General features: G+C 37.8%; 1 protein-coding gene across 1 annotated transcript; it reads right to left on the bottom strand.

The window, feature by feature from the left end:
- Positions 1–318: 318 nt before the first annotated feature.
- On the bottom strand, positions 319–12,824 carry myoz2a (myozenin 2a). Its single transcript, XM_036597475.1, has 6 exons — positions 12,664–12,824; positions 10,604–10,691; positions 7,809–7,975; positions 7,499–7,610; positions 2,209–2,392; positions 319–1,583 (listed from the first exon to the last, which is right to left on the bottom strand). Exons 2-6 carry the CDS (start codon positions 10,683–10,685, stop codon positions 1,328–1,330), a joined length of 801 nt encoding a protein of 266 aa, XP_036453368.1. The 5' UTR covers positions 10,686–10,691; positions 12,664–12,824; the 3' UTR covers positions 319–1,327.
- Positions 12,825–15,136: the final 2,312 nt, after the last annotated feature.

Raw genomic sequence — 15,136 nt, 5'->3', positions numbered from 1 at the left:
CAGGTCAGAACAACAATCGAGTCAAGCAGAAGTACAGTAGATGGTCATGCAATTTTTTCCCCATTCATTCCTAATGGAAAATAAATTCAGAATTTAATGAAGCCGTATATAGGCCTGAATTACACAATCAGACTGGACAATCTGGAGTTGGAACGGTGTTGATATCTCGAAAACTGTGGGACGAGTTAAATCCAGCAGAAAAATAAGAATAAAATAGAGGAATGATACAAAACGAAGAAGAATATAGTAGTGCATTGCTTTGCATAACTAATGTTTGATTCTTTTCTATTTATGTTAAGAATAGACTGGAACAGCATGTGTCTTCCTTCCACCGTTTATTTTCTTTTTATAAATGACAGTAATAAGTCATAAATTAACAGTCTTCAATGTTATGTCTATTTACAGGTGTACTGGTATGTACAGGTGTAGATTCACATAACAGTTGAAGAAATGTCTATGTATGTAGATCTATATGCAAAAAGGTTTGCTACAACATTTTGCATAAGATGTGATACTTTAAGTTAACAAGTATGCAATTTAATAACAGTACTAACTATGCTACTTAAAGCATGTAGAACTTTCTTTCACATTGGAAAAAGCTTAAACAGATGTTGTTGTCTACATGTCATGATCAGGCAGTGTGGCACTGTAAACAGCTGTGCATCCCCTATGTGCTTCACGCACATGGGCATCTTTGAAAGTGCAACCCGAATTACAGCTTCATGTGCATCACAATACACTGAAAAAAAGCAATGCACTGAATTTACTTGATTAAAACAGGTACATAATTTCCTCATGAATAAATAAGCCTGTCACAATCACAAATCTTAGCTGATGATTAGTTGCAATAATTATAAATAAATCTGATCCACACTTTAAATGCCTTTTTTGTTCATTGTATGTAACTATTACAGCTCTATTACAGCACAGGCTTAAAGTGGCCAAATAAGAGCTCAAATGAACAAACATCACTCTATTCTTCTCTTTGTGGGATTCTTCTGGTTTAAAATAAAATAATAAAGCTCCAAAGTTAGAACAAACAACAAAATGAAATTAAACTCAATAAAGGAATTGGTAACTAAATATGAAAGGCTTAAATGTAAGTTTAATGTAGATTCTTTTACTCACTAACATACTCGAAAAGTAAAAGAATTATGAAAATAAATGAGTACAAATCTATTGATATTTTACCTAAGTACACCTACTAGAATAAATATAAATACCTCCCTTCGGCTTTATGTGACATATTTTATTTATAATCATGCCCACGTTTGAATCAACTAAATTCAGTGCATTACTTTTTTCTGTCTTGCAACGAGAGCTTCACTCAGAGCTCATCAGACTCAGGGAAAAACACGGGCGGCACGGATGACATGGGCTTTAGGCTGACAGTGGGCAGGGCCAGAGGGGCACTTTCAGCCACCCAGCCTAGAGCTGTCCTGTTGAAGGAGGGTCGTGCGGACACATGGTCTGCTGGAGGCGCTGGGGGGGGAAGGCTGGGGACGCCCGAGACAACATCCACCTCAAGTGGCTTCACTGGGACTTTAGGTGCTTTTCCAAAGCCGCCGAATGGAGTAGCCACCCTAGAGGACGTCAAATGACAGATTAGATGTTAATGCTGCTACACTAAGAAGACTGAGGAAGGAACTGGCTGAGGACACAGCTCTCACAAAGCGGCATCTCATTGCAATAAAAAATAGCACAGTCTCAAACAAGTCACCTCTTGTTAAAGTAAGTTTGAGGCAATACTCTTACACTCTACTCATTGTTTCAAATTTAAAATGACCTTGCTAACTATACAGTTTTAACTCAAAAATTGCTGAGCTGCATTTTTTGGCTGAGAAAATATGGCCAAGACAACTGGGGAAAGGAACTGGCTGAGAACACAGCTTTTGTACAGCAGAATCTCATTGCAATGAAAAATAACACATCCCAAACAATTCACCTCTAGTAAACGCAAGCTTGGGTAAATCTAAGGCAAAGTTCTTCTATTTTACTCACTATTTCAAATTACCTTGCTAACTATACAATTCAAAAATTGCTGAGCTACATCTTTTTGCTCACAAAATATGGTCCACTCTCACTGCAAGGCAGGATTACTGGCTCCTGCAATATCCCTCAAAGAAGAAAAAGGCTGCTGATAAAACCATAATTCACTAGGAGAGGACAGCTAGGTTATAGACGTTCTTTATGGAGAGCAATACTCACCGGTTAAAGCTCTTGTACTCTGGTATCTCAGGTCTGGGCTCAGGTTCAGGCATTTGTACACGCAGTGTGTCAGCTAGAGAGGGGTCCCTGCTGATGGCCTGCTCCCATGGAGAGTGGTAGGATTTGGGAATGGCTGTGCAGTTGAACTTCTCTGCTGGAACATCCTTTAAAGGACCTCCGTAACCTAAAAAGTGGACATGGAACAAATCAATGGCTCCTGTTAAATGAGGATGGATGACACATTAGACACAGGTAGCCTCTTTCTCCAGGCTTCTTAGTGGCCATTCCACTGGCAAAATTCAGATCAACTAGAATATCGCTGCTGTTGGACCAAAACCTTGGTCTCCAAAATGATAACTTTACAGGAGAAGGAAAAAGCATACTTTAGTTTTAATGTAAATCAATGGAACCAGACATTTTTCCAAGTAATTCTGGGCCATTTCATTTGGTTCATTCATCGTGAAATTTACAAAAAATATAAAGGGCTGTAGGTATTTTCAAATTATGTCAAAAACTGAAAAAGTTTTTGGTCTGGCAGCAGCAATTTTTTTTGATTATAATCAAATCTAATATTTTTTCCACATTACTATCAGATTAACTAGCACACTTTTGCCTCTTTATGTGTGTAGTGTTGTGACTCTGTGTTGGGCTGCTAGTGAGCAGTGACTTGTAAGAACCCCCTGCTGTGAAGTCAATTCACACCTCTCCACAAAGAAGGCCAGGCTAAAACAAAATGGACAGCACAAGTCCAGCCTTCTTGATGTCAAAAATTGTTAAATTACCACATTAAAAATTCATTCAAACACAATATGTGTGAACAGAAAATGTGGTCCCACTTTGTCTTAAGTGTGCCTAATAACTGTGTAGTCACACATTAACAATGCATGCAACAACAATGTAATAACTGGTGATGTATTCATTGTTACTGATGGATTACAGTAGTACAGCTTATGTAAACACACATGTGTAAGAGCTTCAATTTTACCTCGTATAGTGACACAAAAGTATTTCAATAGTCATAACAGCATATTTTCACTCATGTAATTACACTTTTAATATGTGGGTAATGACATTTGTTTGAACTGCTGTTATTATATATATCACTGCTGTCAGAAGAAAACCTTGTATTTCCATTTTTGTTGTTTTTCAGTTTTTGACAATTTGTAATCTGTAAATTTCATGATGAATGGACAAAAAGAAATGGCCCAAAATGACTTGGGAAAAAGTAAAGTAGGTTTTTTCCTTTTCCTGTGAAGGTACCTTTTTGGAGATACAAGGTTTTCTTCTAACAACATATATGTATATATATACACATACATTTGCATACATTTACATAAGCGGCAGTACTGTAATCCATCTGTAACAGTGAATACATCAGCAGTAGTTACATTGTTTTTGCATGTATTGTTAATTTGTTACTACACATTTATTACAGACACTTAATGTTCATAGTGGGACCATAAATGCTTGCTTGCTTGCTTGCTCATCTACAAAGACAGAAGTGTACTTTGTTCCCTAAATGGTTCTTTGATTGGACATGCAGTTCTAGGAAAACCTAAAATTGGTATTGAAACTTTTACATTTAAAAAGCTTCATTCTTCACACTTTCACGTCTCATTTCCAAAAATGCTTCTTTAAGAAATTACACCTTGTAAGGTTCTTTAGGGAGCCAAAATTGGTTCTTCTGTGGCATTTCTCCAAAGAACACCTTTTGTGAGTAGGTCTTGTGGTACCATGAGGCAGAGAAAGAGAAGGAATGACAGACAGCGAGCAGTGCACCTTGAAGAAAGGTGGTCAAAAGGACCTCCCATGTGAAAAAGGGAGAAACAGAGCATGTGATAGGAGATGAGAAATGAGCCTTAGCTGGCTGAGCAGAGAGACAGCCACAGGTCAAGGAGACACATTACCTGCTGTGCCATCATGGGAAAAGAATGTGCTATGCCTGCAGGCGCCTTTAAAGAATACTCTCCATGAACACATTTATGTGTGCTAGTATGATCTGAAGACAGATCCACTTTCATTTCAAATGATTTTATAACTAAAATCACTAAAAAGCTTAATTTTATTTCCAAAGATTCCCTATAATCACCAGAAAACCCTGCAGTCCATTGATTACTTTTTTTGTATTATATGTAATTATAAGAATTTTATGATTCACTGTTAGAAATAAAGGTAGTGTGTAGGTACATTTTTCATTCAAGGTACAAACAATGTAAATGTTCCCTCAAAAGTACAACAGTGATTTTAAGGTCCAATTGTACACCTTAAATAACTTTTTCCTAGTGGAAAAGTACATATTTGTATCTTCATAATCTAATGTTTAAAACAGAACAATAAAAATAAAATAAAAAGCCTGGAGATGAGACGGGGTGCGTGGAGTTAATACAACTTAGAAAATATCATTTCAATGGATTATGGTACAATTATGTTCCCTGACTAAAGGTACTGAAACACCCCAGTGACAAGAAGGGTACCCCAGTGACAGTTTCATACCTTATTTCTGAAAGTGTATGTTTTGTCATTGAGTGCTCTCAGTGAACTAGATTATTAATACATGTTTGTTTATTTATTAACGCATTGTCTCATTTAGAACATAAAAGTTCACATTTCACATGAAGTGATATTATTTATGTACAGGTGGGTTACAAATTAAAGGATAAATGTGAATAAATGAGTGGAGAAATATAACATTTGCAGATACATTTAGTCAGGTGTACTACATGAATTAAGCAGTTAACATCTTACCATGCTCTGTGACTTGTAATCTTGATGTTAACTTTTGGTACCAAGATGTCATGAGGAAAAGATCTAAGTAAAGCGTTCATTTTTGGGGCATGAAGGACTGGAGCTTCAGTCACAAAGACTGCTCAACTAGTTAGTGTTTTAATAGGAACAGTGACAAGCTCTATATAGTTCTAAGGGAAAGTCATCAGTAAATAAGGCTGGAAATTGTGGTCAAAAGCACACATTCACTGACTGTGATGATTGTGCATTAGTGTGATATGTAAAGAAAAACAGAGTAACTGTTTCTCAGTTAACTGAGAATATTAATACAGGATGTCATTAAGTCCAGATGGATATTATAGTCAGATTGCAGTGCATAAACCCCTCATTACTAAGACTGATAATCAGATGAGTCGTAAATCACCATGTTCTCCACAAGTAGGAGAATGCATATGTAGTGCACACCAAGAAAACTGTATAGACCTGAATGTTTGACCCCTACAGTGAGAGGGGCTCATGGCTCTGTTATGCTGGGGGGGGGTTGCTGGCATGGTAGACTTGGGTAGACTTCTCTAATTCAAGGGAAGGGTCACTCAAAGCTATATAAAGGTATTCTGACTGACCACCTTTATCCTATGATGGAACATTTCTATACTGACAGGAGCTGTCTTTTCCAGGATATGCCCCCATCCACAGAGCACGAGGGGTCACTGAATGGTTTAACGAGTATGAAAATGATGAAAAGTCAGTCACCAGATCTCAACCCAACTGAACACCTATTGAGATTTTGGACCAAAATATTAGACAGAGCTCTTCACCACCATCATCAAAACACCAAGCGAAGGAACATCTTTGGGAAGAATGGTTTTCAACCCCTCCAGTACATTTCCAGAGACTTTGAATAAACGGCAGATTTCTATGTCATGTTTTTTTCCTTTAATTTGTTTTGTATCAAGAGTCAGCAAGCTACTGCTACTGTCTTGAACAGCTCTGTTCTATTAACCAACCCCAGTGCAAAATGTGACAGTCAAAATAACAGTAGCATCTTTTAAACCTAAAGTCCTCAAAGCAAGTGTGGGGGGTGAGAGATGCAGGGAGGCCCATCCAAACGAGTATCCCTCAAATCTCTGCAAGCTGCTGGGAGCCAGCAAGCCCAAAACAGTGGTTATGTAAGGAGGGTGTTCTGTCACATATCAGCCTCACACTGTGGACAATCTCTTTCCTTAGTTTATCAGCCTCAAGAAAGCAGCACAAAGTTCCTGAGCCACTGAGCAGACATTCGAGAAATACTACAGGCAGAGGAGTCTTGTTTTAATCCTTAATTTTTTTTATCCCTTTACAAAAATAATATATCGTAATACTATGTGAACTTACAAAATTTAAATAGTGCCGTTTAATACTTAAGTAACAATATAGCATAATGTTTTCATATTTGTTTATCATTCCTATTGTACTGTAGTTATCACAGTCATCCACAATACTTGTTATCCACAATACTTAATTGTGGTATCCTGTAGTCTTCAGATTCATTTAGGAGTCTTGTACAAATTCATGTTCATCGCTTTCATAAGGGTCATTACTACATACTGAATATGTAATTACATTTAAACTGTGTAGCAAAACAACAATGATAACTCTAGACTTCTAAAAGTGAAGGCTCTAATGTTTATATGGTGGTTGTGCATTAATAAATCATTCTTGAAGGGTTTGACTTGAATGTTAAACACTCAGTAATTGCCATAATGACAGGGAGTCATATTTCGCATGATCACTTTGTAGTATTACTAGCATTAAAAATAACAATGTTTGCACTACAGCCACTGATGAACCCAGTGCTCTCAAATGGTTACAAACACAATACTTCCTAGTGCAGTAATGGCTTTGTACAAGTCACCAAAACATTCTCTAATCTAGAAACAGCAGGACCAGGGTACAGAGATGGAAAGATAACGTCTGTTAGAGATGCTATCACAGACAGTTACTGCACTGGGCCAGCTCTTAGAAGACACAGTAAGTGCCTGACTAACATCCTGTAGAGGCACAGGGCTATTATGGAGGAATGTTCAGAGAGGGATAGTCTCAAGAGGTGAAGAGTGTACAGGACAAATTCTATGACATATCCATTGATCTCTGTAGTGGATTTAAGAGAAGGCTGGGGTTGGTTGTCACAGTTTTCATTCTCTGTCATATATCCCTATTGTAGCATATGTTAAGATAACCCCAACATCAGCAAACTGTCGCTGTGAGGACAAAACCTCAACCATTCGGTTTTTGTTTTGTTTTTCACAGAATTTGTAAAGACTCAGGCACTCACTCATACATTTACCCAGAATTGTGTGAAGAGTGGCTGCTAGCATAAATACTAATAGTGTTAGCTTCTTAACTAGCATGAACTGGAACCGGAAGAGTAAAGCATTCGCTGTCCCTCAACAGGATTAATACTACTTATAGCAGCTGTACCACCATCATTGCCAGTGTTTAGGCTATTATGTTTGAATTTATTGGAAATTGTGCTGTAAATTCAATTGCTTCCATGCTGACTGGATGCACTAGAATGAACACTAACCTGGGGCTATAATGCCAGGATTGGTACATGGATCTGCCTGGTCAGCTACACCATTAACATTGGTTTTGATATCTGTGTCTTCATTACTTGGTACAGGAGGAATCACACTGTTCTGTAAAAAAAAAAAAGAAAAAGAGGAAAAGAAGATAAGGAAAGAGGCTAAAGACTTTTCCATGCATTAATTCAAACTTTAGTCATGGTAAACTACAAAAGATACACAATTTTGTTGCTTTACATTTAAAGGAAGCAATTAAAGAAGGCAATTACATTAATATACTGACACCATGCAGAACAAACCAGTCACACTTACACTGATTTGAGCATTTGCTTCATTCTGAATGTTCTCGAATGTGTATTTCTCCGAGCGTTTCTGACGCATCTTGAAGAGCCGAGATCCTCTGTTGGATGCTAAGGAGAGCTCCTCCAGCATAATTTCTTTAGGTGCATTTACCTTCCGCCCCACATCCACCTCTGACCCTGAGGATGCAACAAATCACAAATTAGGTGTGCAGTTTCAGTAAAAACCTTTTAGCTAATTTCATATAAAGTGGTGGACTGGAATGTGTGGAGCTCCAACTGGGTTCATTCCAGACAACAGCTCTGCTTCATTAAACACACCCGATTCAATTCATCTGCTAATTAGTGTGTTAGAAGTGTCGGAAGAGGAAAACGATACTCTCTGCAGAGCTGTGGTCTGAAGGGAACCCAGTTTGACACATCTGGTGCAGAGGAATGAAGAATCAGAATTATAAGTGATAGTGTTATTTTCATTGCTATTATAAAGTGACCTTGTGTATGCAGTGTATTTTCAACCTGACTCTAAATTTGAATACAAAGTTGATAAAAATGTAATATATTTTGCACAGGCCTCAGATTCTTTTTGTTTGACATTTGCACAGTACATTTTCACATTAATCATTTACTCAGTCATGAGTAACCTTAACCTGTGTTCTACCAGCCATTTGGTTCCAGTGAATGTGATGATCAATTATTTGTTGAGGACCTGGCCTCAACTGAGTGCAGACTAATTTATGGAGGCGTTATTGGTCTATCAAAGGTTGCAAAGCTATCCCACTAGCCTGTTCTCACAGCTGTTAAGAGTCTTCATCTTCTCCTCCACCATGCAGTTGACCGTGCCCAGAAATAGCAGTTCAAATGTACAACTACAAAAGGATTAGTTACTTTCACTAGTAAAACATCTCATTGGATTATTTACAACCCAGCCAGGGTGTGGCAGGCGGCTAATTACAAAAATAAACCAGAGCAACTGAAGGGCAGCTAACAGTGAGTTGCTCAGAGTAATATACCAAGTAAAGAACAGTTTGTATCCCTTTGAGTACTGAGGTTCAGTTTATGGGTTTTAAGTACACTGCATTATAAAAAAATAACATACATCACTGAAATGCACATGAAATAATAAGAGTATTTTCTGTCTCAGCACTTTCAAGCAACCACTTGACTATGGACTATTTTTTATATCCAAACTAATGACATGAAATATCCCAATATCTAACTTTCCTTAGAGTTGCTGCGTATTTATTTTTTGTATGGAGGTTATTAAGGCCTTTATGGCATATCAAGGCTTAAAGTGGCCCAAAAGATGCTTAAACACTTTAGCCATTTAACCTCTGGTTAAGTGTATTGAAGTCCTTTTTGTTACTTCAAAAATTTAAACAAAATGACATTAATTAATAATAATTAATTTGAGAGAAAAACACTTTTAGCACAACATCAAACTGATGGTCGGCAATTTGTGTGGAGAAAACCTGAAGAAGAATTCCAAACAGACGGCACTAAGAGTACTGTAAATCACAGAGGAGGAAACATTGAAATCTGAGGTTGTTTTTCTTACAGTGGTGTTGGTGAGCTTGTGTTTAATGATGTAATTGTGAACTGAAAAGTGTGTAAAGATATTTTGGAAGCAAACCTGCGGAGCTCTGCAAATAATACTCAAATTATAACAATCTGAATCTCACCAGCTGCCTTTTAAAAGAACATTCTGCCAAAAAAGAAGACAGTCTTGAAATGGCCTAGGACTAATGCCACTTGATTTGATTTTTTGTTTCCACACAACACAATAAACTTAATACATTGGAGTTCATTGTACAGCTTGCAATTAAATCACAATGAATTTGTGAGCATTATAATCTGAACAGACTGTGATTTAATGAAAGTCCAGTGCCATTGCTAAAAGTGCTATATGGCCATTGATACAGTCATCAAAGATTTCCGTCACATTATAACATTAAAGAAGACTGAATTGCTGGATTCATACAACATGTTCTAATTTATCTATACACACTCCACCCACAGGTGCATTCTTTCAGAGCAGCTCTTGCGAGGTTACGAGCTTTACAGAAAGCTGGCTAAATTCCCATTCAACTCAATGAAAAATTGTAGATTCATTTTCAATCAAAAAATTCTACACTACTCAACTACTCTTTTGTATACTGTGACTAAACTAAATTATCATTAATGATAATTGCCTCATTGCTAACATTAGCTGGATTACATGACAACAAGGACACACAGTGTCATTGATGTGAAGCAGCAAATGCTACTGGAGTGCTAATAGCGCCCACTTGTGGAAAATGTAAGTGATTTCGTGAGTGAATAGCCCCTCCTTATGGAAAATCTGAGTTAGTGGGTGAATAAGTAAGAGAGTGAGTAAATGAGTGAGGGAGTAAGTGAGTGGGTGAGTGAGTGAGTGAATGATGAGTGAGTGAGTGAGCGAGTGGGAGAATGAATGAAGGAGTGAGTGAAAAAGTGAGTGAATAAGTGAGTAAATGAGTGCGTGCATGTGTGTGTGTGAGTGAATAAGTAAGCGAGTTAGTTACTAGCCAGGTCCATGAGATGCTTAACACACAAACAAACTACATTGTACCCATTATGACAGTGTGACCTTTCACATGCATGAAGACTAATCATTTAGAATTTCTAACACATTCTAAATTTCCCATGCAACCTAATCAGAAATTTGAGTGCAGTATTTTGACAAATATTAGTTGTGCTCAACAGTTCTTCATTAGATTGACTGAGATTTCTGCCAGTGGAGCATTGATAGGCTTGTATTTGGCCAAAGAAATGGCAAAGACTTCATCTTACCATCAGCAGCATGAACCTCTCTGCAAATGGCTGCTGCCTGCATCTTCCTCTCCCTTGTTGTCAGAAAGAACGGTTGTGACATGGTGCCCTGCAGAGCAAACAAGCGATGTTTCATTTATACATACCACACGCAAAGATTTCCACTTCATGTTTTCGCATCAAACACAGAAACACTTCCAAACAGACATTTGCACACACTGTTTAGCGGATATCCAGTGCCAGTGCAAAGGATAAAGTTAGCATGTCCCTTAAATAAACATTAAACCCATGTACTGTTTACATACACACTGTCCTACAGAGAAATGGAGTAATCAAAATGCCTGATCTAAACCTGACTGGACTGAACAGCGCAGCCTAAGGCACTGCGTGACGTTACATGAGGCAGGTTATTTAACTTCAGTGATGGTACAGTGAAGAATGCTGACAGTTTGTGTCCATCCATATTATCATCCCAACATCCTTTTTTTTCCACGTTCCTGTCCAAGGACAAAAGTCCTACAATGTTTTACACTGAAAACTGCACAGAACAAGGGTGCCAAACCAGCATGACTGGGGGGGAACCATGGCATTTTTCATGGAAAATAAAAAGATCATAATTTTCAATCTGGAACCATTTCAAATAAACAATCTCTTTCTACAGGTCCTCTACTGGTTATTCCAGTGACAGAATGGAAATAAACTTGGATATTTTTGGTTGATATTGTAGCATGTTCAGAAAATGTTCATATGTTTATTTTGGGTCAGTAGTTCTCCAGCAGTCATTCTCTGGTTTATATTGACAAGGACTCTTATCGTGAAGGCAGGTTTAGATGCTTGGTTTTGTGTTTATGCCTGTACAACAGGAAGAACTAGTGAGTCAGGACATGAGTGAATACACACTTGAGTTAATGCTAGAGCTAGCTATTAGCCTAAAGCCCTGCTTTCTGTATAGCATGGCTGGGGCAGACTTTTAATAAAGCACAACAACCTTTGCATGAGTTGTGCATCTTCTTTAATAGCAGTAAATGCTGCAATATAATCAAACAAAAAACAAGTTTTACACACAACTCTGTTATCAGAGTAACTAGGACACTGTTGGCTCTCTGTGTGTGACATGTCATGATTCTGTGTTGAGCTGCTAGAGTGAGGAGGGGCAAAAGAGGAGGACTGAGAACGACCTGCTGAAATGGCTTTTAAAGGCTTTTTGTCAAAATGGGTTAATGTTGAAGTCCAAGCAGAACTGCACTGCTTTAATGTAGTTATGTTATAACTGAAGTTTTAGGGGAGGAACATGTCTGTAACCCCTCCTTCTTCCGATCTAACGCCCTATAAATTCACATCCTCACCTTTCTTTCCTGTGACGAAGTGTTTGCAATCCCCACCGCCACCCCATCTCCTGCCTGTTTTTCAGTCCTAGATTAGTCCCGCTACAGCTATATATAATATATTTATTATATAGATTTATTTAATATATATTTTAGCTACAGGCAGACACAGAACTCCAGCCCAAGTTCTCAGAGTTCTCTCCCTCTTCTCTTATACTACCATCACATGTTGAAGGCATGGTCTGAACTCACAAAATAAAGATTAATTGAGAGAACATTTAAACATTTTTTTTTTTAATAATCCCAAATTTATAAGCATATGCTTTAAGAAAGCTACTGAAGGCATGGTCTTTAAAATAAAGGTGAAAAAAATGCTTCTTTGGAGTGATGCGATAAAAGAACTACTTGTGGTTACCAAGAGAACCTTTCAATGATACAACTGAGCTACATAAGAAAATGATAGAATTTTAAACTCCAACTAAATTATTATAGTATATATTATAATTGTTATTATTATTATTATTATTTTAAGTTAAGACTTGAGTCAGACAGAGAATAGGAAAGGGGATGCTTTTTAGAATTGTTTTTTCTTTCAGTAAAGAAGCTTGAAGTTAATGGACAACCACAGCTTGTCTTGTATCTATTCCAGTGCATGTATTACCAGTACATGATCATATACTGGGGGCTGCAGGGCAGAAGTCGGACTCATCCAAACACCCCCTATACACCACACATAAAGGAGGGAAGTGATCTTACCTGTGTTTTGGAGGTGTCTACAGGTGTTTCAGGTTGGTCTTGTATCCTTTAGTGGACAGGGCTGAGGAATGGACTGGGTAATGTGACCTGTGCTGGTCAGGGCTCTTCTGTAGGCCAAGGGGCTCTGGCCAGGGGCAGTATGAGGGTGGGGGTGGGTGCAGAAAGATGGGAGTGACTCTAAGTCTGTATACAGTTAAAAATAGCATGAAGACATACATACACTCACATGTATTTGGGTGTAATGGAGCTCGCTGATGTCTCTTCTGGGTATGACCTAAGTGTGTCAGTGGAGTTGGAGTATTAATAGGCTGTCAGGGTGTAGAACTTTGATGTCATTTTTGGACTAACATATGTACATGGTGATCAGATTGACAGGGTTGCCAGCTTTTACTTGAGACTATGTCTACCTGGATTAGCATTAAAAAGAAATGTGCCGTTTATGTGAGGTCATAAATGCCTCAAAATGAATACAATGCAGATATTTAGCCAAGTAGTCCATCAGTACCTAAATATTCTGCTCTTCCAGAGTGTAACAAATACCTCACTATTTGAAATATTGGTCAAATGTAAACATGTAGAATGACAGTGCATTTTTATTTTAACCCCTAAATGGCCAGGGCCTACCGGCGGGTCCAAAGTTTTATTACACACTTCTATAAGCTAAGAATAACTCAGCCAGTTTGCATTGAAGTCTCTGTAGTTACTGAATGATATAATATGCCTGGGATTTTAAGGGGTTAAAGGGTCCATATCATGGAAAAACAAATTTCCTTTGCCTATCTTTATATAAATTAAGAGTCTGATGTGGAATGCATACACTGTTGATGTGTCAAAACATACCATTGACTCTCCATTCCATAGGGTTCACGTATGAAAACTAAGCTGCACAAACAGCCTGTTCTGAATCCACTATTTCTGTGATGTCACAAAAACAAGTGCATTTTCAGCTGTTCAACCTACAGCAGCTTAGTTCCACCCATTTACTGTGAAGTTATAAGGATTGTTTCAGCCCAGACTGTTTTTGGAGTGAGGTACAATTCAGGGCAGCCAATCAGAACAGAAGACATCTACATGCATCAGTCTTAAAGACACAGTAACTAAAACAGTCTATTTAATTCTAAGAAATAAATGAAGGTTGATACACGGTCATGTAATAAAGAATTATGATTTTGGTACATAAACCTGTGCAAATGTTACATGTGGATTTCAGGGAAAAGGAAATGGGATCTTTAAACAATTATCTAACCAATACCAAAGTGATCCCAATATCATTCTGCACCTGTACTTAAACTCGAATGGTAAATTCACCATTATAGATCACAAGCACAGCATATTCCATATATGGACACAGCATAGTCCATATAATCTCTCTCTCATACTTCACTGAAACAAGCTCAAAAGTGTAGATTCTATACTTTCAATACCATGTTTGTGTTTGTAAGTAGTAAAGGGAAATATTTCATTGAATTTGAAATAATATTATTGTTATGTATACAGTTTCTTTTGCGGAAAGAAAAATGTTCATGTTTTGCTGAGGTTTTTTTTACATCAAAACAAATGGGAAAAGCCAAAAGTGCACATTTGCACCTGTCAAAACAAAATGATTTGATAATATGTATTATCTTCTTTGTAGACTCCTTATGTATGTGGACAAGAATGCAATTGTTGAAGTAAGGACATTCACAGAGGAATTGAGAGGTCAAAGCAAAAGGGGAGGATTAAAAAGGTCAGAGGAACTGTACAGTATGTACTGTACAGTCAATTACATATGAGTGCAATACAGACTTTATGGTGCAACATACACCTGCAGTGAACAAGATCCTCTTGATTGTAAAAGGAAAGGTTTAACTGTTTAACTGCTGGGCTTTCACCTCTCAGTTTTACAGTGTTTATAAAAAAATATATAGAGAGACAGACAGGGAGAGAGAGAGAGAGAGAGAGAAATAGAGAGACAGAGAGACGGAGGTAGAGGAAGGGTGAGAGAGAGAGAGAGAGAGAGAGAGAAATAAAGAGACAGAGAAGAGAGTGAGAAATAGTAAGAGCGAGAGAGAAACAGAGAGAGAGAGGGTGAGAGAGAGATAACAAGAAAGACAGTAAAGAGTGAGACACAGTAAGAGCTAGAGAGAGAGAGAGAGAGAGAGAGAGAGAGAGAGATACTCTCTCTCTCTCTCTCTTGCTGTCTCTATCTCTTTCTTTCTATCTTGCTCTCTCTCTCACTCTCTGACTTTATTTTGCTCTCTCTGTCACTGTCTCTCCACCTATTACTCTTTGTCCATCTGTCTGTCTGTGTGTCTCCCTCTCTCGTCCTCCTCCCAAAAACAAACATTTAGGAACTTTCTGAAAATAAGGAGATGCAGAGGGATGTAGAATATATTTCATTTTAATGGAAAGTGAAAAAAACAAACTCTTGTGTCAGCTTGTGTCATAGAGATGGTGTCACCATAAAAGAAAATAACTGTGTGTCATTCCCAAA

Source organism: Colossoma macropomum, unplaced genomic scaffold, assembly GCF_904425465.1.
Source record: "Colossoma macropomum unplaced genomic scaffold, Colossoma_macropomum, whole genome shotgun sequence".
NCBI lineage: Eukaryota > Metazoa > Chordata > Actinopteri > Characiformes > Serrasalmidae > Colossoma > Colossoma macropomum.
This window is presented reverse-complemented; position numbering and strand designations above follow the sequence as displayed.

Bases quoted from the DNA above. Each gene is read 5' to 3' on its own strand.
- myoz2a (XM_036597475.1), bottom strand. From the start codon at position 10,685: ATGTCACAACCGTTCTTTCTGACAACAAGGGAGAGGAAGATGCAGGCA. The intron at 7,611-7,808 runs GTAAGTGTGACT...TTTTTTTTACAG, and splicing joins AAGCAAATGCTCAAATCAGT to AACAGTGTGATTCCTCCTGT. The intron at 2,393-7,498 runs GTTAGTGTTCAT...TCCACTTTTTAG, and splicing joins TCCTGGCATTATAGCCCCAG to GTTACGGAGGTCCTTTAAAG.